Source organism: Hemibagrus wyckioides, linkage group LG09 (genome assembly GCF_019097595.1).
Source record: "Hemibagrus wyckioides isolate EC202008001 linkage group LG09, SWU_Hwy_1.0, whole genome shotgun sequence".
Lineage (NCBI taxonomy): Eukaryota > Metazoa > Chordata > Actinopteri > Siluriformes > Bagridae > Hemibagrus > Hemibagrus wyckioides.
The window spans coordinates 8,001,189-8,025,895 of NC_080718.1; the positions used below are offsets into that span (position 1 = coordinate 8,001,189).

Genomic DNA, 24,707 nt, shown 5'->3' on the forward strand with positions numbered 1-24,707 from the left:
TATATATATATATATATATATATATATATATATATATATATATATATATATATATATATATATATATATATATATATATATATATATATATATATATATATATATATATATATATATATATATATGTATATATAAGCAACTTAGCCGTATAGTGTTAACAAGTTGCCTATTCATACATATACTTCATCAGATTCCGATTTAATGAGTACCAGTTGCATAAGAGAGATGCTTTAGACCCTCTGTAAAACTGGCAGGGGAAATGTTTTTATCCACTATCCAGGGTTTAAAAAAAAAAAAAACACTTCATGAGTACGCTGTAGCAGAATTAATATCAAGCATATATTATGAAGCATATAATAATAGATCGAACCCTTTATACCCCTTTGCACCCCACACTGGCAGCCTACTAGCAGCCTATTAGCAGTGCAAAATGAACATTAGTGAACACTGCAATATTTCTGCATAATCCTTGTTTTCTGACTTAAACTGAATTAAATTGCTTTATGCTTGCATTATCTAATAGCATTGTATAACAGGGTTTGGAATGAAGTTAACCTGTTTCACTGAACACAATCCCTCTTTGTGAACTATCCACCCACAAAAATGACCAGAAAGAAAAAATTAAGTAATAAGCTCACAATAGAACATTTCAAATGAAAAAGGCACCTGCAAAAGTTTGAAATTATTCCCTTCATTAAATGTGAAAAGAGCAAAATAAAGTGCAACTGCTTTACAGTAAAGATCTGAACACAATGGAAGTTGAGTTAGTTCACTGTAGTGACATTACTTTTTGCCTTTAACCTGTAGCATTTCACCTTGACAGTCAATTCTAAAGCACTTTAGTGTCAGTTAATATAATCTCTCTAATAATAATCTCTAAGTTTGTAGTATATATTAAATATTCATTTGGTAACTTGCTGCTTTATACACCTCTATGCTTTTCTCACCAGAGCTACTCCTTCAGGCATATATTTATGGATATGGAAATACTGCTTCAGTATGTACATGTATTGGTTAGTACATATTCACTGTTTCAGTGTACAATGTGTCACTCACTCATGTCTAGACCCCTGCGGTGTCGTGGAGAAGTGGACGATTTTGTTGGAGAGGGCGAGGCAGTGCTGGAGGAGTCACTGCCTCCTGCTTCACCCCCCACAGACACAGAGCTCAACTGAGGGACTGGAGGTGCCTTCTTTCGGCTAAGGAAGTTCCCATCAAGCACTCCTCTCCTCCTACCCTCTGCTTTACACTCTAAGGTGCCTTCATCAGAGGAATGCGCCCTGCGGCGAGGGTCTCTAAGGCTGTCAGTGGTGCTCGTTGGGGACTCTGAGCTCCTCTTGTCTCCAGCGTCACCGTTGCTGTCATCGTCTGTGCCGCTGCAGTGCCCACCATGCTCCCTCAGGACTTTGGCCAGGTTGAGGGTGTGGAAATCTGGATAGCTGCTAAAGCTCTCTGTGCGACGGGCACGTGCCAGCAGTGGGCTCTCTCTGTATGGACGTACAGCGCCATATGTGGCAGTCTCTGCCAGGAGTTCTTGGGCCTGCAGCTGGAGACTGAAGAAAAGAATGTTATCTTATGGAACAATTACTGTTCTCCACAATTACTGACAATACATTTCATTAACAAAATGACTGTTTCACATTTTACATGACAAGTCAGGTGTATTATCTTAATTTAATATGTCATTAATAGCAATATAACATTGTAGCTCAAGTGCATATGGGTATTCAGACCTGAGGATTAATTCTAGACTTAAGTGCTCCCCAGGCAACTGTGTTCGAGGCAGACATATGAATCAACATCCACTCTAGTGAAAAGCTGCATTCAATATAACACCATATTATTCTGCTAGTCTATTAGAACAGTATACTGCACAATATTTCAAACAGTCTACTGTGTCTACACTATTATATATATAGTTACAGGTGATTTTAACAGTCTCAATTGACTGAAGAGTATTGAAATAGGTCTTGATATATCTGACTAAAGAGCAGAGCTGGTTTACAGTGTGGCACTGATGCAGCAAGTCTGACCTGGAGCAGGACTCTCGGAGTCGGCTGTGGTGCAGTACTGAAGGGGCCGGACTAATGTTCGGTGTGGCACAGCGTGATGTACTCAGATCACATTGATCAAGCAACTTCAGAAGCTCCTCCTCTGTGGGCCCTCCTACTTCTTAAGGAAAAAAAAGCAAAACATAGTTTCCTTTACAGTAAATTAAATTACTAAGTACAGCAACTATAATGAAGTATTATCTTATTTGTTCCACACCAGCATCACGTTTGCTTTTGCCATCATTCTTGTTTGCCGTGTCCATGGCCGTGGTTAGATCCCACATCTGGATGCTGCCGTTTGCATGGCCGGTGAAGAGGTAACGACGTGGCCGGGAACCCATACGACTGGAGCCTTCACACTCGCGCACAGTGAAACATGTGATGGTGGTACCATCCACTGCCTGCACCTCACAGATCCTTTGGTTGAATAAATGAATTATTAGATGAATAAGTGACCATGTAGTTACCTCAGCCCTCATTTATCAATGCTGCTTAAAACCTTTGAGCTCACTGAATGACGTATGAATGTATGTAATTCATAAAACTGAGCAGTGATTTCAGTGCAAATGTTAAATTAGTTCCAGGTATTTGGAAAGGAGCTCCTGGACATTAGGTCCTTATTTACATTCCATATGCACATGTAGTTTTTAGTCTGCACGTACCTCTTTCCAGTGGAGGAGAGACGCACAAAGAGTTTGTTGGTGATAGGAATGACTTTCTGAATGAACACTTGTTGATCATCTCTTTCTCCAAATGGGCCTGTATGGAAATAATGAAGGAGGGTACCATTTGTACTAACATGCCAAGGCTAAGTCTCGGTGTGCAATCTGTTTTTTATGAAAACAAGGTCCTTTAAGGATGGACATTTCCTCCTGCCATTCACCTATGTCATTGCCAGAGGAGTAGCTGCTGTGGCTTTCTGTTTCCTCCAGCGAGATGATCTTGAAGGAAGCCAGTGGTGTGGATCCAGGCTGAGTGGAGATCATGCCTCTAAAGCGAGTCACTGTCCACGTCCTCACATGGTTATTGTCAGCACACACTATAACACAAATCATAGAATCAGTTCTTTTTCCTATTCATAATCTTCTGGTAGCCTTAAATAAGGAAATTCCCACCTCATTTTATTAAAGCAGTTCCATTCACACATATCTAGAGGCACCCAAGTTTCAAAGAGACAAATCTTCTAGTACATACATAATTCAGCAGAGCAAAGTCACCTGACACAAGGTGTTTCTCAGACAGCATGATCTTAGTGACAGGGCTGCGGTGGACTGTGAACGTCTGAAATAGTTGAGGGCCCGATCCAACAGTCTCTGGATGCTGCACTATCACACGCACAGCACCTGAACTAGTGCCATACGCAATCTCAATCCAGTTTCCACTCACACCTAGGGAAAAAAAATCACTTCACTTAGCTCCAGCTTAATATTCAACATATAAATATTAACTAATTGTTTAAAAGGTCTAGAAATAGGCCTTTGTGTGTCAACATTAGTTGATTAAAAGGGCTGGGTTAATCTGAGAATAAAAACAAGTCACCTACTGGTTTTAGGTGTTAAGTAGACACTAAGGGCTGTAATGGCATCGTTTGAGGGGTCATGGTACAGCTCAGTGACTAGGAGGTCATTGTCCTTCATTCTCAGTGGGAACTTCTGCATGTCTTGAGGGGAAAAAAAAGAGAATTTCCCTTTTGTTCTTACAGTTTAATTTATGTAATATCAGCATAAATTCTACGTTTGTCGTCTTGATTGTTGACAATTTACCTAGTTCCTCTTTTCATATAAAAGCATGTTTCATAATTAAACTACATGGCCCATGCTGTTTCTGTTTTTATGTAATTATTCTTCCATGCACACCTGAAAAGTAGGTAGAGGTTTATAAATCACTTTTTCTGAGTGTTCTTATTACAGTAAACAATATTAAGGGCACAGTGATAATATCAGGTTTTATGAATTAAAACCTTCAAACACAGAAATTATTTTGTATATTCCGTAAGTAATTAATCTCCACTGAAGGCATTAGCCTTAGTTTACACTTCTATATAGTTTAAAAGAATGAAACGAAGACCTGGTCTTGCGTTGAAAGACTTCAATCACTATAGTTTCCACTGTATGCTGATTTTTTTTTTATCTCAACATTACATCTCCAATATAAATATTATGTGCATCATACAATTCTATTCTACGCATTATATAGGTATTCCATCACCTCAATGTAGCTGTTAACTCTGCACATCTATCAACGACTTACCCAGTGGCGGGCCGTGCATTTCACACCTAGGCCTTCACTGGTGTTCTTCCTGAATTAATCCACCTCTATACCATCATTATGACGTCACAGCAATAGATACTAATCAAACGTTAAATAGCAAAGTAAAAAAGAAATTAGGCTACAGTATTTCACACCTCACAAGGAATAGTCAATTTTATTACAGTCCGCCTTGAAAATGCATTTGTAAAGATGTATGTGATCAAATCGATTTCTTCTCCTCTGTCAGCCATTGTGAGTTAAAATATATACAGCTCTGGAAAAAAATAAGAGACCACTGCAAAATAATCAGTTTCTTATGTCTTATATAAATAACAAAGAAACCAGTATCAGTATAACCCCGATTTGCATGTGTTTTGGCTCCATGCTCTCCACCAGTTTTTCACATTGCTGTTGGGTAACTTTATACCACTCTTTTTTGCAAAAAAAGCAAACAGCTCAGCTTTGCTTGATGGTTTGTGACCATCCATCTTCCTCTTGATGACATTCCAGAGGTTTTCAAGAGGGTTCAAATCTGACTGGGCAGTGGTCTCTTATTTTTTTCCGGAGCTGTATATTTTATTTAGATTGTGCGGTTCGCTGCCTCTGACTACTCCAATTATCCAATCAAAGGACGGGAAACTGCTGACGTAATCATATGCCTTCTAGATGGCCCCAGTGACACCAACTTGAAATCTGATTGGTTAATGTAACAATTTCATTGCCACTTATTTTAAGCTACGGGCGCCTGCACTATTGATTCTGAAGGCCTTAAGGCAGATTTCTTTCACCCTGGCAACACATGATGTCTGCCACTGGCTGAAATATGATTGGACAAATCCTCTTATAATAAATATACACTACTGGAAACAGCACAACCGAGAGAAAAGCTATGAAATGTAGAGAATAGACTATTGGGAATAATTTAAAACACATTCATGGAAAAATATATTAAATATATTAAAAATATATTAAATATATTAAAACTAAAGTCAGTGATTCAGATCACTGCTGTTTAGGCCAACCGAGAAGGCCTTGCTGGCCCACCACTGGACTTACCAATGTAGTAAATAGAGCCATTATTGCATCCAAGAAGGAGAAAGGATCCAGCAGTGTCACAGCTGGTTATGGGCACAACATCCTGCACCTACACAACAAAGATAGTGTGTTAGCTCCTGACAGCTCCTTGACATAAGAAAACCTACATTATTAGAATGAAATATTACTATAATATAATAATAAGTTAAGTGTCATGTTTCAGTAATCTGGTTTTCAAAAGGCTAACTGTATTCAGGTTATTATATCAGTTTTTAATGTAAATGGATGAAAAGTTAATAGATTATGATAAATAAATGCATAAATAAATAAATGCACACATGAATATGTATACATAGCTAACAGCAGAAGACAGCAATCTTAAAGATTAATGGTTTTAACATAAAGTTTGTATGATTAAAAGCACACTTATGTGCACTTAGAATATAGAAGGTTCATGTTTGATTTAGAAAGCAGATTAAATTCACACACACACACACACACACACCTGTGCATTGACTCAGTGATGAGTAAATGAAAGTCGTACAAGGAAAAAGGTGTGCTTGGTCATCATTGTTCACCTGAGAGTTAAGCCATTTAGCTTCATTAGAGAGTGTTATGACATGTTATTGCATTAATTACTACCTTAAGCATCTGGAGCAAACTAAAACCACGTTTTTTTTTTGTTGTTTTTTTTAAAGAATGAATAGTAGGGATGCCACAATACTCAATATAATACTGAACCGTTCGGTACGACCTCCACGGTTCAATGCGCGTATGCGAACCACGTTTTTTTTCAGTTTTTCCTTAAAACAATAATAACCATGCGTTTTATTACTCTCTGAACCGCCTGTTTGTGTTTGCCTGTACTGTATGTCTACGTGCTGAGACTTCCCGCAAGTAAATATCCAATCAGTGAGCGTTAAAGTTAGGGGCGCTTAAACATGCTTGCGATGCTGGTGTCAGATTTCACTCTAACCCTGGAGAGCGGTGAAGCGAGACAAATACGAGGAAGCAGTGCTGTCTTTCAGATCTGTGGTGTGGGAACATTTCGGATTTGTTGTTGACTATGATGCCGATGAAACAAAAATGCTAAACAAAAAAAATGACTGTGTTTAAGCACTGTTACACACGAGTTAGCTACTCAAATGGAAATACTTCCAACATGACCACACATCTGCAGCTCCATCACCCAGAGATATCACTGTGTGGAAGCAGGATGGCAGAGCAGGTAACAAAGGAACCCAAAAAACAACAGTCCCTAGCTGATTCCTTCCAGCTAATTTTTATATCTCACTATTTTCAGTACACTATGAATGTGTACAAGTTAATTTTTGCATTTAAGAAAAATAAAGAGAATTTCAACTAAAACCATTTTTTTACTTCTTAACATACTTACTGTTCCCGTCACCTAAGCAAAGAATAATGGAAAAAAAATAACTTTAATCTGCCAAGCCATCCAAACTGAACTGAAAACCATGGTTAAAAAACTGCGGTACGTATTGAACTGTGGGTTAACTGTGTTGTTGCATCCCTAGATTAGAGTAGGTTTTTTAAACAAATGCTCTTACTTGCCAGTGCTGAGTCACTGCATTCCACACACCAACCTTCCCAGTATGACTGGTGGCAACCAGCTGACTCCCAATGAAGAAAAGAGAATCAACAGGCACACCAAGACTGAACACACCTTCAGAGATACAGATAAACTTTATCAGGTCAAATCAGTAAATGTTTTGTTATTCGATTAATTTTGAGATAAAACTGTTTTACCATTTCTTCCTTTATTGTTTATACCCCCTTTCCCTTACCTATCTCATTGCCACTTCCTCCATCCTGGATACTCCACAAGATGATCCTGCTCTCTGATGATACAGCAACCATCTTGTCTTTGTCACCATGGGGACCACCTACAACCTTCGCATTTAGTGCGACACGCTCAATGGCCCAGTCTAGGTAAGGACTTGAGAACACCTGCTGCCATCCTGAGGATTCCTTTATCCTAGGCAACAGATTGTAGAAATTGAGAAGGGTCCGAAGTCCAAACATTTTGCCTTGGAGTAAACTTGTTTCACAAGCTTTACCTGTAGCAAATGACGAAATGAGCATAGGCAGCTACTATCCAGTTATGATGTCCAGCAACAATGAGCACCTTCCTAGGATCAACTGCTGAGCCAGCTGAAATTTAGTTGGAGACAAAGTTACATTCTCACAAATACCAAATGCCATAAATGGAATACATTCCACCTAGGGCTGCACGATTATGACAAAACTTATAATTGTCAATTATTCCCTTGAAATCGTAATTGTGATTCTTAATTACGATTATCCCAATTAAATTACATTAAATGGTGTTTTGAATAGCTTTATACCATTGTTTGAAGCAACTGCATGCCATATTTTATAACATATAAATATTTTTTATTTTGGTGACTTTTCTATCCTATTTCTTTGAGGGTGGAATCAGAGACTATCTCTGAGACTTGACGGTCAATTACCATAAGAGTGTTTATAGTGCTGAGAATTCCTTTTTCTATTGACAGAACAGCCGAATGATGGAGTCTGTTCTGACCCATTGTTCACCTAAGCCATGTATGCATTTTAACTTAAATTCTGCATTAGCTGAATAATAGAAAGTCATGATGTTCAGTCTGTAATGTCTTAGTGTTTTAACAGATTATATTTTATTTAAATCTGTCTTTAGGCTTATTTAATTTAAGGCTTTTGTATGTCTTGGGTATGGAATAATATTCAAAAGGGTCCTTATGTCAGGGGTTTTCAGAATCAAAGACAGTGGGCCTCCTTTTTTACACAACATATATTAGTTAGCCGACTTTTATCAACTGTGTCAACATTTGATTAACATAAAAATTAAAAGTTAGTCTTTTATCTCAATAATAACGTTGTATTTTCTGACCGTTTTTTTTATTCATCTCAGCAACACTTTGCAAACTATCTGATGTTTCTTTATCAGCGCACATGTTCGCGAAACATGACGAGATAGACATGCGCATGTGGATAATCGGGGCATTGATAAGGACACGCCTTTAGACTATGAGGCCAATTAAAAGTCTTTATTCTCCCCTCACAATGTAAAATGCGATAAACACCCCTTAAGCACGCAGAATAATGGAAGTAGATTTTTTTGTAATTGCAGCTTTGAACGATTACATAATCGTGGTGTAGCGTCTCCAGGTCGGCTCACTTGCTCATGGGGTCCGTTGCATCCTTCTCAAAAACTCAATTAACTATTACACAGCTCACAACTGAGCTATCACTACTTATAGTCATTTCATTATACCTCAACCGACATGCTGTAACTCATGAGAGCCAGGTTCCAGAATGTCTGATGGCTCTGGATAACCAATGACCCCCCAACGAGACTGGAGACAAAGGAGAAATCCTGCCTCCATGAATGTTGGAGTTCTGCAGACCACACCCCTGGAACTTCCCATCAACTTGTGACCTTAACATGCAAATCACCCTGCACCTAGCAGTTTTACTGCCGTTAAAACTCAACAAGAATTCCCTAATCTCAACCAAATCAATGCCTTGACTGGGGGATGACCAAAGTTGTAACTGAAGACACATACACATACACATACACATACGCACCCACACACACACACCCACAGCGTCTGGAAACGCTCATCCTGACCCCCACACACACACACACACACACATAAGGAGAGTTCCTTTATTCAACTTTCAATAAAACAATAGTAAAACCCTACCTGACCCATGCCTAACACACCTGTATATGTATTCCCCTTTTGCCTTTATATTTTTATGGTTGTATTACCACTCATGACCTGTTGTTCTGTGTTTTCATGAAACAGAACAATGTTTTATAAGATAAGATTATATGTTTTAATTGCCTATACCCAGTTTCCTTTCCTCTCATACTGTCTCTTTCGTGTCTACTATCAAAATGATCCGCTTTTACTTTTAGGAGCAATAGTGTAGGCCATGTGGTCATCCAAGTACATAATATGAGCCTACAATACCTTAATTGAAACTTTATCCATTCCTGACTTCACCATAAAGTATGCAAATAAGTGACGGCGCAGAGACAAAGAAACTTTTCTCTCCAAAAGTTTCAGGTATTGGATTGGCCACTCTGAAAAACTGGGGGCGACCAAGGGATCAATAAAAACCCTAAGCACCCATCTATCGTGGCTTTTTGCTCAGCTTTTTGCTCTGCTCAGCTCGGTTTGGCCCCACAGGGGCCAACCCCCTCTCCGCTCTGCGGTCGGGGGGGGCCCCCGTGCACCTTTCCTTCCCGGCACAATCTCTTCTATCGTTGCCCGACTCGACTCCGACCTTTTTCTTCGGGACAAGACTTTCACTTTCTGAGACTTTGCCGGCAGCTTCAATTGAAGAACTTTGTTTGCACCACCGAAACCTTTTTCGTTCCAGCAGAATCTCTTGCTTACTCCGAGGACTTTGAATCTCCGAACCTCCTTGATCCACTACATCAGGACGCTTGTCAACGAACCAATGCAAGTAGAAGCTACTAATTATTTTAGATCCGCAATTTTAAGCTGAAGCCCCTTTATTAAGGTGAATCCTAATTACCTTGACAATTCTCACACGTGGTAATCAAAACTCGATCTGAAACTTGCCATATTTGTTCTCTTCTCTGTTTCCTTATCTCCTTCAAACTCTCTCTCTCTCGTTCTGATTTCCTCAGTATTCCCTTCCTTAATCTCAATCTCTCTTTACCTCCTTATCCCCTCTATATAATCCTTAACCTGTCTTTTATGTACGTGTCGTAGTTAGTATGTGTTTTGTGTTTCTGTTTTATTAAATGCATTTTATTCACGAGTGATTGTCTCTGTGCTTTGCTCACAATTTCGGGGTCCCTGAACATTGCTCTTGCTACGTGCTAAATTACAGCTAGTACTTTATAAAGTAGTTATTCTTTCTTGGACAGGAAGATAACTTTTCACGGAATTAATAAATAATTATACGGTCTGTTCACTGGACGAAAAAATCAAATAGTTGTGTTATTGATTCTCTGACAGTTAGTTCTAAGAACCCCCATTTGAATATTTATAATTAATTATAACCAGTTATAATTACACTTAAATATTTAAATTTTGAGCTAGATTCGCTACAGTGGCATCTGTAATCGTAATCGTGATTAGAAAATCGATTAATTTTGCAGCCCTAATTCCACCTCTTGGCAGGTGTTACTGTAACAAGATAATCAGTGTTATCCTCTTCACTTGTCAGTGATCTTAATGTTATGGCTGATTGTTGTGGGGGTTTTTTTGTTTTGTTTTTTTTTCCCTTTACTCTGAATTAATTCTCCTTTAATAATGAATTAATAATTGCTCTGATTTTGATCATTTTGATGATGTTGTTGTACCACGTCTAGCCAGGTAAAAAGCCCATCTCAATCAATAAAAGTTCTGTCTCATTTCAGTTGTACTTAGAAAAGCAGATGAGTGTTTCTGACCAACATGCAATCTGTTTATATGCTTTTCTTTCTTTCTGCTTATGAGTTTATTAAGACAATAAACCATCTTATCGCAGTTCTCTCCACACCACTAGGCACATTATAATTCTCAACATTTTAAGCTTAAATCAGAAGTCTTTTTAATATTTTGTAGGTAATTTTAACTCCAGATTAAGCATGAGCCCAAAGGTAAAATCTTCAAATGTGTTCCAATGTCTAGTTGATGTAGGAACAGATTTCCATCAAGCGTCATATGTTCATAAAGAAATGTTTTTGAACTTTGATAATTAACATACTGCAACAACATTAACTTTTAATATGGTACAAATATTGGCAGACATCCACAGAAACAGACCTCCTGCACTTTTGGCCTATAGTTAATGGCATTTCATGGAAATGCAAGTAATTATTGCTCTGTGAAATTCATTTCACTATTTGATGTTATGAGTCACACTGAGAGACAACTCCTGGATAGCTAATAAATGCCCTCCCTGTTCACTATCCCAGCATCATCAGTCCCTGAATTTTTTTTGGTGCCACAGGCATGATCACAATAATCTATTAATGGTTTATTAATTAATGATTCTTAAACTGACATAATTTGATTGGCTGCCTGTTTGTTATTGGTGTTAAAGGTAGTTCTACATGTTAAATCAATTATATGGTGTACTTATTAATGACTACATATTGATTGTGTCAGTTGTTATTTAGTCCCTGATAAATAAAACAGAATACTTTCTTTCCCCCTTTACTCTACATACAGTACATCCTACTGAGCTAATGGTCATGCAGGTATGACGATAACTGTAACTGTTATTAAATGCATTAAAAGAGATAGCTATTTCACTAGATATGTAAAGATGGATTAATATAACTTTTGATTTTAATAATTAAGTGCTCAGTGAGATGACTGGCCAGCAGAAAGAACTCATTTGCTAGTGCATATTTTTCTGGGCAAATAACTTTTCTGTATCATGTGCCTAACATAGTAAAGATTCAGCAGATATTTTGTAGGAATAATGCATGTAGGAATAAAAGCACAGTTGTGTCCACAGAATGTACTCACAAAGTTTTGTGGCCCCCTCTATTCCATTTGGCCCAGGCAAAGCAGTGTGTGAGCATGAGCGAGAGAAGCTCCCATCCGTTCCACTGGGGCCTGGGTACTCCTCCTGGACTCCAGTAGCTGCACTCTGCCCACTGGCAGCTTTGCGAGCTGGAATAGCTGAAAGAAAATCAAAGCAAAAGCTCTTTTAATCAGTTGTTTTAAGTGCAACGTCGAGATTATTGAGTGCTAAAAAACAAATTGCACAGACTAGAGGTGTAAGAGTTATGGGTTATTTAGGTTTAGGGAAGGGTTATAAAAGAGGTGGGTCTTTAGCCATATGTTGAATATAGAGGTGAAATCTGCTGTCTGGATTGAGGTTGGAAGATTATTAAAGGCAGTTTGAAGGTTCTGGAAAGAGAAGAAGTGAACAATATGCAGCAATGAGGAGGGCAGGTAAGCTCCTTTCCTAGTTAACCGGCAGCATAGATGCAATTTCATTAGCCAGTAGCCATGGCACTGTGGACTCATTACTGTGGGAAATTACTTCAAATGTGGCAAATCCATAATTGCTGTTTAACACCTAGCCCACAGACAATTCGGTGTGGGCGACGTGGAAACATTCCTGGCGTGGCTTGCAACATTCAGAACAACTGTGACGAAAAGAGAAACCACCTGGTGAAAGGTGCCGTTCTCAAAAGCCTGAGGCGCTCTGCCCGGCACCAGGCTTTAGTTTTGCAGGTACTGCAATCATGTCATCTATTCTGCCTGTTAAACTTGGCACAAAGTTTACCTGCCCTCTTCATTGTTGCGTATTAGCTGTTTGCAAATCATGCGTTTCCTCTGCCCTGTACTTCAAGAAGACTGCTGAAGGAGGTATGTTTGTGAGCATCAAGGACTCAAAGGACTCTGGAGGACTTTGTGAAGTCAGTGGAGGGAGATGAATATGGGTGTGACATGGCGTTCTTTGGGCTGGTTGAAAACGTGGTGTGCTACTGCACTCTCAGTTATCTGAAGGGGTTTGATGGAGTTGGCTGGGAGGCCCATGCAATAGTCCAGTTTTGATGGCATGATGGGTTGATGGGGTCTGATTTTCTTAATGTTATACAGAATGAACCTACAATACCATGCAGTTGTTGAAATGTGGTCTGTAAAGGTCTAGTGGTCATTAAAACTCAGTCCACGTTTTCTGACTGTCTTGGTTGGCTTGGGTGTGGTACAGTGAGGTTGTGGATGATTGAGGGGCAGGCAGGGAATCAAGCAATCAGTGCTGTTTTGGCAAATTAAATACGTGATCATGAATAAAATTTTATAAATAATTAAGAAACAACTACCTGGTGGTGGGAGGTAGCCATGAAAGAGCACACTTCCGCATGATGATCTCTCTAGCTCCTCACACAGCAGCAAACGTCGAACTAACCATGACAGCAGGAAAATCAGCATGCAAGAAAAAAAAAAAAAAACAGCAAACATTACAAGATATCATAAAATAATTGTATTCGCATTAAATCCCTTTGTATTTGTGGCATTTAAGACACGTTTAAGTGTAAGTTATACCTAAAGGTGTAATCCCATAAAACTCAGCTTCATGGCGTAGAATGCTTATGCTGACCCCTCTGAAACAGTGATGTTAAAGCGAAAAAGAATAACATTAATTTTCACCAATACCATTACCTTCACCAATCTGTATTCTAATACCAAGTTAAAACTCAAGAGATCATAACTTACCTTAAGTCTAACTCTTTAGTACGAAGGAAGTTTAAAATGGGTACAAATGCGGTTGGGTCTCGGTCAATAAATATCTATAGTGCAGAAAATATAGGCTTTCACAATCATTCACCTTATCAAGCATGCACAGTATAATCATGACAAATGTTTTTTTATTCTAGCCAAAAAAGAACAAAAAAATATAAAACAGGTAACACAAAAAGTAAATATGAAATTTTCATCATTATGCACTGCTGTAAAGTGGTTACACATGTGGGATACTGACCAGGTAGTGCTGGAAAATGAAAAGCACATGCATGGTACAGATTAGGAAGAAAATACAGACTAAGCAATGACTTGTGTACAAGTTCAGTTTGGCTCACCGAGAAGGTTCCAGTTATAAGTAGAACATGTATTATCACTTCTAAACTAATGCTAATATAATCACAAAACGTTTTTACTTCTATGATCTTTTTGGTACTTTTTATTTATCATCAACATCAAACTCTGTGCCATTTTTAAGCCTCTCTACCTGCTCATTGTATGCTCACTCAAAGCTGATGAAATCCACCACCATAATACCATCAGATAACTTTTCTTTATTCATCTTTAGTAAATGCTGGTCAGTCACAATAGATCTAGAGCCTACCACTGGCATGAGACAGGAATACACCCAGTTGCTGAGGCCGTTCATTATACAGTATATATTTTATATACATATATACATTATATATATATATATCTATATATATATATATATATATATATATATATATATATATATATATATATATATATATATAATGTGTGTATATATATATATATATATATATAATGTGTGTATATATATATATATATATATATGTACATATATGTGTACATATAATGCCAATTTATTTCATTTCATTTTAAAAATTACAGGTGGAATGGCAGCAATTTTTTGACGGATGGCATCTTTTTATTGTTCAATAGATTGAGGGCGATGAGTGTATACTTTTGATTTCAAATATCCACACAGCAAAAAAGTCACACGGGTTCAAATCAGGTGATCGGGCGGGACAACCGATATCACCACGCAATGAGATCAAATGACCGGGGAACATCTCTCTCAAAATCCATTGAAAATCTATTGAACAATTAAAAGATGCCATCTGTCAAAAAATTGCTGCCATTCCACCTGAAATGACCCGTCGAGTTATGGACAACTTTCGTGAATGCCTCCGACAGTGTATGGACAACAACAGCACCCACTTGACTGATGTAATTTTTAAAACGAAATGAAACAAACTGGCATTATATGTACATTTGGAAAATAAAAACATTTTTCATTCTTTACTCTATTTCGCTTTTATTAAACCTACAAATGTGTCAGATCATTTTGCCGCACCCTGTATATATATATATCCATACACTATACCCAGCTCTGGAAAACAATAAGAGACCACTGCAAAATAATCAGTTTCTTATGTTTTTTTCTTACAGGTGCATGTATTGGTGAGGTGAACAGTTTTGTTTCATTTTTTGTGAACTGCTGACAATATTTCTCCTAAATTCAAAATATAACTATTGTTATTTAGAGTGTATGTTTAAAGGAAATGACAACACATCAAAATAACCCAAGACCATGCAGTATTTGCATAGCTTTAACTCAAATAAAACAAAATGCAAATAATTTGTAAACAAATTGTGTTAATGCTTTGGCTAAATAACATTAAGAAATCAGTATTTGGTGGAATAACCCCAGTATTTGGTGAAATATACACTACTCACAAAAAGTTAAGGATATTTGGCTTTTGGGTGAAATTTATGGAAAATGTAAAAAGTTCACGCTACAGTGATACATCATGAAAGTAGGGCATTTAAGTAGAAGCATGCAATGGTGATTTCCTCATCTCAAACAATTTATTGAAACAAAAGCCAACAGTGGTGGGTATACCACAACAAAAAATGTCAATGTCTCAATAATTTGTGCCCTTGACCATCAATTACAGCTTGACAACGACGTCTCATGCTGTTCACGAGTCGACTCCCTGGCCCATGCAAGACGATGACGCCTGTGCCTGGTGGTGTGGTCAGGTACCCTTGCAGAATGGTCTGACGTGACACTTGGGTGCCTCTCACCTCCCTTAAATGTGCCTGGAGTTGAGTGGCATTCATCATCCGGTTACGCAGGGCACTGTTCACAATGAAGCGGGATCATCAACGTGGGATGTGGCCAAAGGACGTCCACTTCTATGCCTTTCAGTGACTCTTCCAGTCTCTCTGTATCTCTGTCGCAACCTGCTGATGACACTTTGTGACACTCTAAGCTCAGTGGCCACTTCCCTCTGAGAACATCCTGTTTGAAGCCTCGCAATGGCGAGGTACTGTTGATCAATTGTTAAGTGTGGTCTTGGTCTAATGATGTCAAAATGTGAACAGCATGATGAAGAGGACTGTTTAAATACCAATTCTAATTCTAACTGAACCAGAAAATGTATTGGTCGATTTATGGATCAAACACCAGTTGTGAATTTTGCCGTTAAGCACCTTGTTAGAGAACAGCAAGTTATGAAAAAAGTACTGAAACACTGAACAGTTGGACATGTGCATTCAAAAGTGTAGAGAAGGTCAAATTAAGTTCACCTGTAAAGGTTATAGTGCATTTTAGGTGCATCCAGAAATTTCACCCAAAAGCCGAATATCCTTAACTTTTTGTGAGTAGTGTATATAGTTAGGCTCCTTTGAATGTTTTTCAGGCTTCCTTTTATCCTTTATCAGTTACTGTAGGATGCAGGCCTCAGCATTACCACCATCAGCATAGTGAACGTCTCAGCTAGACACTGTGTCCAATATCATCGATAACAAGGCACAGAGCACACAGCTGGTGCTTTGGCTTTCAGGGAATCCAGACAGCAGTCGCTTTAGTGCAGCATGGTTCAGCTAACCATTTGATGAATCATAAAGAAATGGTGGAAATGTGACTCAAATGAAAAGAATGAGCAGTCTGTTGCATGAAGAGAAAGCTAAATCCCACCCCAAAGCTGTGAGAATGCACAGGCCACACCAGCAGTATTTAGCTGCTACATGGCTGGACTATGAGGGATGTGGAATCCTTTGAGAAGATAAAGAGAATCTGACCACACTTTTAAACCACTGGACTCAAGTCCAGTTTTGCAAACTAGCAAAGTCAGAGAGTAAACAGTGCATGCTTCAAAACAAAGCCAGAGAATAAAGGAGAAAGATGGCTTTATGACTTGTGGCATTTACTGCATATTCATTTGTTGTAAGGTGTCAGCGATGTGGGCATGACAAACACAGGACAGTTACCTAACTTAATAAATATATATGTATACTTACAGCTCCAGTTTCATCCCTTAGTGTTGATATTCGCCCACTGAGTAAGCTAAAACAGACATAAGCTTTGATCAAGAACATACCACTGCAACCCTGCTCTAGTTAATTTGTTTCGTCTGAAAATGTCAGCCAATGTTAGCGAAAATGCTACCAAAACCAAAAGAAATTCACAGATCTAAGCAAAATCTTCAATTTGGCAGTAAATATTGTTTCAGTCTTACCTTGAGAAGAAAGAGTCTGGAATCCACATGAGAGTTTGTCTTGATGTGCTAAACCTGAAGAGGGAGTGGGTGGGGAGTGAGAATTTTTCAGTAATATGAGAGTGATTGGGAAGTTAACTGCTCTCCTATGCAAGTTACAATTTTGACAACTAACAATTAAGGTGTCATGGTTGGACAATAAACATGGACCAAAAGATGCATACATGTTCCATCACTGCTCCGATCACATGTTCAGTAGACATCAGATGGAAATTCATTATCATCAGATGCAGTGTTTGCATTATCTGCTCCTTCTCTACATTTAGCTTCAGCGTTAAAATACAGCATTGTTGGATTCCAATCATTTATCTCCCTGACTTAATCCACTCAGAGTATAAGTATAATGGCCTGCTACAGTTAAATCTGCAGGTATGTCAGAGCATGTAGACATGAAGCGGCACAGTTTATCTGAAACACTAGACATCCATCCATCAGCCACCTTTATAAAGTATGCGCTCTTTGGAAACTTTGGGGCAGTTGTAGGGTCAGCTTTAAGCAATGTTAAAGTTGCCAGTCACTGTACTATGAAGTCGCTAGTAGGCGTTCTAGCACCACTAGAATTCTACTTGAAGCTAAAATGAAATATTCTGCGGAGAGACTGTTTGTATATAAAATTCACCAGTGTATATTTCCATCACACGAGATGCATCTGCAGTGAGGTGCAAGCAGCGAAGCATATTAAGGTTTTTCCTACACAAGCATTGTGTTTTGACAGCTTAACAGCCTGTAACAGTACAGTGGGGTTTTTTTTTATCCAGAAGGGGCACACTTTTAATGAGGAATACTTGCTCATGGTCCACTACTATTCATTTCTGAACATTTGTCTGTTGCCTTAACCTTTTTATAGCACACAGGCTAAAATGGCAAAACAATTCATCCAAAGTTTTTCTTCAAAGATGAAGATACCTATCTGTATGCCTACAGATACCTCTAACTCTGTGCCTGATGGGAAAAGTCCCATCTACTCCAGAAACGGAATGACCATAAACACCTCAACTAAAACCTGTAAACAAGTCCACGCGCCATGAACCTCAGCACGGGAACATCTGATCTGAAAGGTTAAGTTCTCCAACTGAAGTCAGGCCTGGAGAAATGTGTTACAAACTTGTAGCCAATTCCTAGTTTTCCGTTTAACACAAGTGATATGCGATGCTATTGTTCGGTTGAAGCCTTTCGCTTTAGCCCTTACCGTGTTCCTCCGACGTTTAGCTGGATGATGTCACCCGGGCCAGATGTGGAGCCATTACACATTCCAGCCATTCTGACTCCGAAATGCGTTCAGCAGCTCGCGCTCTTTATCCCGTTACACTCCTGCTGCGCGTGCTCTTCCCAGCAACCCTTTGAAAACATCACGCCTCACCCCAGGGCCGTTTATGGAGTCTTAGCACATCGTGTCCGCCATATTCCGCGGTAATATCACGGCCTCAATAAATATCGATATAACAGATCGATGAAGAAAATCCAGCAAACACAGAAAGGCCGTTCTTTCTTTCTCGTTTGTTTTATGTTCGCCGCAAACAACGTTAAAACAACCCAAGGCCGACGTCGACGCCAAAGCAGAGCAACCAATCAAAGCATTTCAGGGACACAGGTCCCGCCCCTGAACACTCCTATTGGCTTCCGCAGAGCTGTTCAGCCATCTGTCATTTCTATGGAATATTATAAAAGGCTGTGGACGAGTGGCTCGTCCACATGACGTCACTAAAATAAATTCCTCATTGTTCACCCAAACACAAGAAACCACAATAAGGGTTTAAAAACATAAACAAACAAACAAATAAATACATAAACATATGCTATAGCCACAATGTTACAAAATGCGATCCAAAATAATAAAAGCAAAATTAATATATTTCATTACATTAATATCAGACACAATTATTGAAAACCTTATTAAAGATGCATAAAAACAAGGTAAAATGGTTTTGTGTTTAATTAACTTAGATGAGAGAAAAAATTTAATTGGAACAAATTTGTTCTAGGAAAACAAAACCCAAAAATATAAAAAAAATCATATGTATCACAATTATAGAAATTCTTTTGAACAAAAAGCATCTGTAGCATGTTCCCATTTATATTCCTGAGGCTGTAGGAACTCTTAAATGGCCATCTATGACTTCCTGTTTCACTGGGACACACATATGATGTGAATCCAGGCCAAATTTCCTGTTCAACATGGAGGAGAGTCAGCCTTCATCAATCAGGCAGTTGTTAAAAATAGCCCGATAGTTTGTACATTTGTTTTTGTTTCAGTAATTTTTCAAAATTAGACACTAAACATTTATTCATTTATTTCAGTATTTTCCACTGACCATGTTTAAACTTAATTTGTTTTATTTTATTTTATTAAAATAGTATATTCTGTGGCTAATAATAATATGTGTTACATATTAACTGGACCAAAGTCGTTCTCAAAATATGTAGACCACAATGTTGTTGTGTTAATGTATCCATGCTTCAAAGAAACTCTGGTCCTTTGTACTATATGTAATAGCATTTAGCAGCTCCCACAACACCTAATCCAGATTATCAGATAGTTAACAACTAGTTAATAAGTGTGTTAGAGCTGGGAAAAGACCAAAGATAGGGTACTCAAGAGCTAGGGTTAGGAACCTAAGACATATGCTATGTCACACTCTATATCACCAAATGATTGCCACCACCTCACCATCACACTCCTATATAGTTGTTGAACATGCCATTTCAGATTTAGCCCCCTTCTGCTGTCATATCTATCTCCACACTTTAGGGAGGATTTTGGTGCATAGTTGGGGGAATTCATTAATATTTTCATTCCACAAGTGCATTAGTCATGGAGGCATGGTGTGCAAATAGCATTTCAGAATTACCCCAAAGGTCTTTAGTGTGGTTAAAGTAAGGGCTCTGAGTTGTTCCACTCATACAGTGATGCATCGAGACAACCTGACTCTGAAGTAATTCCATGTTTCACACCTGATGTGTATCTACATATGCTGCTATTCCACTGAATGAAAGGCTGTAAAATGTACTGTGTGACTTTGAATGCTTCAACGATTTGGCTTGCAGGAGAGTGAGGAGAGCTTAGATCCTATTCACTGTTTAATGATTTAACAGTGTATTGTATGTTTAACATACACTAAGCACTTACATCTCTTGTTTCTTAGCTGCCATCTATCAGACAGAGGGGTAAATGTCCTCTTCCTGAAGGTGCCCGCTGTCCATGAGGTGTTCTTTGTAAGTATAAACTTTATTCAGCTGCTGTTATTGCGCAGGTAAAGTCCACTCTGCTTTAACTTATGTTAACTTGTGCTGTCTTATATTCAGACTCTGCTTGCCAGCATCCACAACCAGAACTTCTTGTTCATGGTAGCAAAGAAGATTGTCATGCGTCTGGCAGCAGCTAACAACCAGATGACTTCAGAATGATGAAAGACTGTTTGATATTTGTGTTGAAAATACTTTCAGTTACTTCACCATAGCCAAAGTGGATTACAGAGATTTTCTTGCTTGTTTTAACAGGATGCAGTTGGTGTGCAGTTGGCCTACAAGACCCTGATTTGATTCCTGAGGATGCCTTCCAATCAGGAATCGATTAAAGCAGAGCTCTCTGGGCCTGATGTAAGTTAATAAACACCTGTGTGAAATTAGAGATGTTTAAATATAAAATATTTTGCTAATATAGAAAACAAGACTTCAATATGTAAAGCTAATTTCTTTTTGTAACTTTACTCTTCTGTGCAGGTCCACCACTACAACTGTTTTTTATGAACTGATTCTCTTCAGTTGTTTTTAAAATGGCTCAACACCTCAGGCAGTAAGAGTCTTATCAGGAAATTTCACTTAAATTAAGTTTCAGAACATGGTCTATTTTATCTCATTTTGATTTCCCATATTTTTAACCCTGATTAGACATGGCATTAATGAAGCTTGTCTTTCTTTCCTAAAGTTTAAGGGAGGATTCTTGGAGCGCCTGCTTGAGCTCATCAGCATGTGGGATGTAGACGTGTGGGAGCCTGCAGCAGAGAACTACTTCACAGTGCTTATTGTAAGTTTTCAAATATCTTCTGATGCCACGATACGCAGATTCCCAGGATTGTATCTTAAACTCATTGACACTATGTTGAATGTGTGTGTGTAATTTGTCAGTAGGATCACCTTACAGAGCTTTCTGGAGCTCTACAGAGACACAGCAGCCTTAGCCACCGCAGTTCTGTGTCTCGTCAAGCAGCATGTCCAGCAGATGATGGATATTTTGGAGAAGCTCTGAGCAATGTCTTTCCCTTCACTCAATTCAATTTCAATTCAATTCAATTTGTTTGTATAGCAGCTTTTACAATGGGCATTGTCTCAAAGCAGCTTTAGAAAAAAAGAGAAACAGAGAAAGGAGAGGGGGAAAAATTAAATAACTAGAAATAAAAATAAATTATTAAATTAAATTATTAAACTATTTTATCATTATTTTATTTTATCCCTAATGAGCAAGCCTGTGCGATGGTGGCAAGGAAAAACTCCCTGAGATGATATGAGGAAGAAATCTTGAGAGGAACCAGGCTCAGAAGGGAACCCATCCTCATTTGAGTGACACTGGACAATAAATAATGTAACTGTAACTGATTAATGTCCTTTCTACAACAGCAATCAATGGCCCATGAGGAACTATTAGGTCAGTGTAGTTTCTGAGTTCATTATAGACACTAATTCTTTGCTGTCACAAGCTGACGGATGAAATGGCAGATCTCTGACGGTGTGTGAAGTTCCAAAGTGGCTCTGTCCATGGCTGTCTCCTGGTCACAGGCTGTCCACACAGATCCATCCACAGCATCAGTGGGCACCACCAAGCGACGAGACTCCGACCAGGGGTAGTGGCAGTGGTCACACTGGAAACTGGCAAACACTGGGAGCTCAGGAGTGGGGTGTAGAGCTCGACAGAGAAAGACAGAGAGAGAAAGAGAAAGATATTAAGTATGCTTCTGATCCTGTGATGTTTAAAGACAATGCAGATTATGTGTAAAATCAATTCATCTTTTCTTCCTCTGTTTATTTCATATTTGTTATTTCTCTCACCTCTTTTCCCTACATTGGTCAGGCTCTTCACATGTAAGTATAGATTAATTTCCAATTTTGGATTAATTTAATATTTTAAAAAAACTCTTTTCTTTCCTACAGATTGTACACTGAACCCCAGGACTGAAGAAGGGCTTAACCTTAGGACCTAAGATCCCTCATCCCTTAATAATACTCTGTTATTTATCTATCCCTCTATTATTTACATCAATAGCCTATAGATAATAAATAGATAAATATGTAAATAAATTCTTTATACTACTATACAACTAGTTGTATAGTGCCTATATATTTTACTTTAATAAATGTTTTATTTGCTCTTTGCTTCTTTTTCATTCTATTTTTAGTCATCAGTACATCTATATAATTTTCCTTTAAAAGCAACACAACACAAAATGAGTTTTTCACTCATATACAGATCCTTTGTAAAGAATTTCAGAGCCTTTGAATCTTTGAAAATATTCAGATATTTCTTTCTTGGAAAATTTTTATGATGGTCACAAAATGTGAAACAATCTGTAACATTTGGGCAATTGCATAATTGTGAATTATTTTTCAATTATAGCTATGAAAAATACACATAGAATGCAGAACTTAATCTGTTTTACGCATTTATCAACACAGTGTATAAGTGTATAAACAATAGACTGTTTTTTTTTAGCAATTTGTTTGTTACACAAACCCAGAACTCAAGTTACAGTGTTAAGCCTATTCTTTTTATAGAAAATAAAATGTAAAAATGAACATCATAAAATTAAACACACAAACACACAAAGACTGACAAGAACAGAGCTCCACAGTGAAGAGATTAAAAGAGATAAAATACACTACAATACCTACAATACACTATACAGTTACTGGGGTGAGGTATGAATAAACAACGAGGTAATTATCATTAACTGGTAATTACTGGTCTTTTCTATAGCCATGTAAGTTAAATGCTCTCTCTCTCTCTCTCTCTCTCTCTCTCTCTCTCTCTATCTCTCTCTCACTCTCCCTCCCTCTGCCCATTGCAAGTAGAAAAACATATTCTACAAAGAATAATCTGCTACATTAATCACATAAAACACATTGAAATGTGAAATAAATTACATTTGCCCTTTAGATACACCTCTACTGTGGGCTATATTATGTGGGAGAAACTCATACAACTCATACTCAAATCATAAAGAGGGATTTGTTTGTGACATGTAATCTTATAAAAAGTGTTATTCAAAGATGGATATTATATCATTATTATTAACTATCCATATTTATAAGTGTAATATTTTTCTAAAATTTTAAGGAAATTAAAGAACCCTTTGATAAAGATTCAAGAATGTAATAAAGCTGATCATTTCTCTCCTCTTGCCAACTGCATTATTCCAGGCATTTTAATTTATCCATGTTCTTAATTTTCTGTCTGGTTGGCTAATGAATCATTATTTTCTTTTACCACCTCAACTTGTTTAACATGGCAACTTAAAGGTGATTTGAATAATTCTGGGATCAAAATAAAAGTTACACATGTGAGATTGCTGCAAAAGTGTTAGAATAAGTGTATATACAGTATATTACCAGGTCATGCAACAGCTGACTTCTGGTTTGACGTGAGGCACAAGCAAAATTGGGAATTATTTAAATATGAATCAGCCAAATCAGGCGGTTTGGAAGTAATCTAGTCAAAAGAAGGGAGTTAGAGGAACAAACCATTATTGCAAATATTTCTCTGTTCTCTTAGATGTTGCTGAACATGTTAACAGAAGAAGACATAATACATTTGATTGATTTGCAGGAAAGTTTAGATAATATATATAAAACAAAGAGCTTTTGTTAGATCCTGAAGACAATGGATAGTAGCAGGAGAACAATTTCTTTAAGTAGAAAAATGTGCAAAAATAAACAATATTGAGCAACAATATTGCTGATATATAACTATATATGGGTTATATAACTGATAACCCAAATCTCAACATTTTCTCCACCATTTATATACATCACAATATTCTGAAAATGATACTTCATCCTTCTTGAATTCGTTAGAGAATACAACTCAACTTGATTCAGAAAGAGACCACTGTGATGGCCCGTTATCAAAAACTGAGATTTGTAATTGTATAAAACTGCTAAAGAATAACAAATAAACAGATGGTTTTTCCTCTGCATTTTATAAAATATTCTCTCAGCAGTTGGTACCTCTTTGCTTGAAATGAGAGCCTTTTGGCCAGTACCTTGCCTTGGAGTATGACTCAAGGTCTAATTATGCTAATTCCAAAACTCCATAAAGACCCACTCTATACTAACAATTGGCTCCCTGTTTGCCTATTAAAGAGAGATTATAAATTTTTGGCACTTATTTTTGTGAAAAGAATTAAAGTAGTCATAGATTCTGTAATCGATGAAGCCCAATGGGGTGTACAATAGGCATATTTCTAATAATATTAGACTTGTTTTAGACTTAACTGATTATTCACATTTAATTCCAGGGAACAGTTTAATATTTTCTTTTTTAAAGCTTTTGATACAGTGTTTGATACAGATTTTCT

The 24,707-nt window shown here is 37.7% G+C and overlaps 1 protein-coding gene across 2 annotated transcripts; it reads right to left on the bottom strand.

Moving 5' to 3' along the window:
• Nucleotides 1–127: 127 nt before the first annotated feature.
• kctd3 (potassium channel tetramerization domain containing 3) lies at nucleotides 128–18,733 on the bottom strand. 2 transcript variants are annotated; one of them, XM_058398878.1, is made up of 18 exons: nucleotides 18,329–18,733; nucleotides 17,101–17,154; nucleotides 16,883–16,928; nucleotides 13,565–13,638; nucleotides 13,394–13,452; nucleotides 13,171–13,251; nucleotides 11,861–12,016; nucleotides 7,415–7,508; nucleotides 7,142–7,332; nucleotides 6,905–7,020; nucleotides 5,358–5,445; nucleotides 3,595–3,711; nucleotides 3,269–3,439; nucleotides 2,935–3,090; nucleotides 2,714–2,810; nucleotides 2,269–2,468; nucleotides 2,034–2,169; nucleotides 128–1,553 (listed from the first exon to the last, which is right to left on the bottom strand). In XM_058398878.1, exons 1-18 carry the CDS (start codon nucleotides 18,397–18,399, stop codon nucleotides 1,049–1,051), a joined length of 2,412 nt encoding a protein of 803 aa, XP_058254861.1. In that variant the 5' UTR covers nucleotides 18,400–18,733; the 3' UTR covers nucleotides 128–1,048. The 2 variants fall into 2 exon arrangements, with proteins under 2 accessions (XP_058254861.1, XP_058254859.1); XM_058398876.1 differs by having other exon boundaries at nucleotides 2,034–2,172; nucleotides 18,329–18,728.
• Between the last annotated feature and the right edge of the window lie 5,974 nt (nucleotides 18,734–24,707).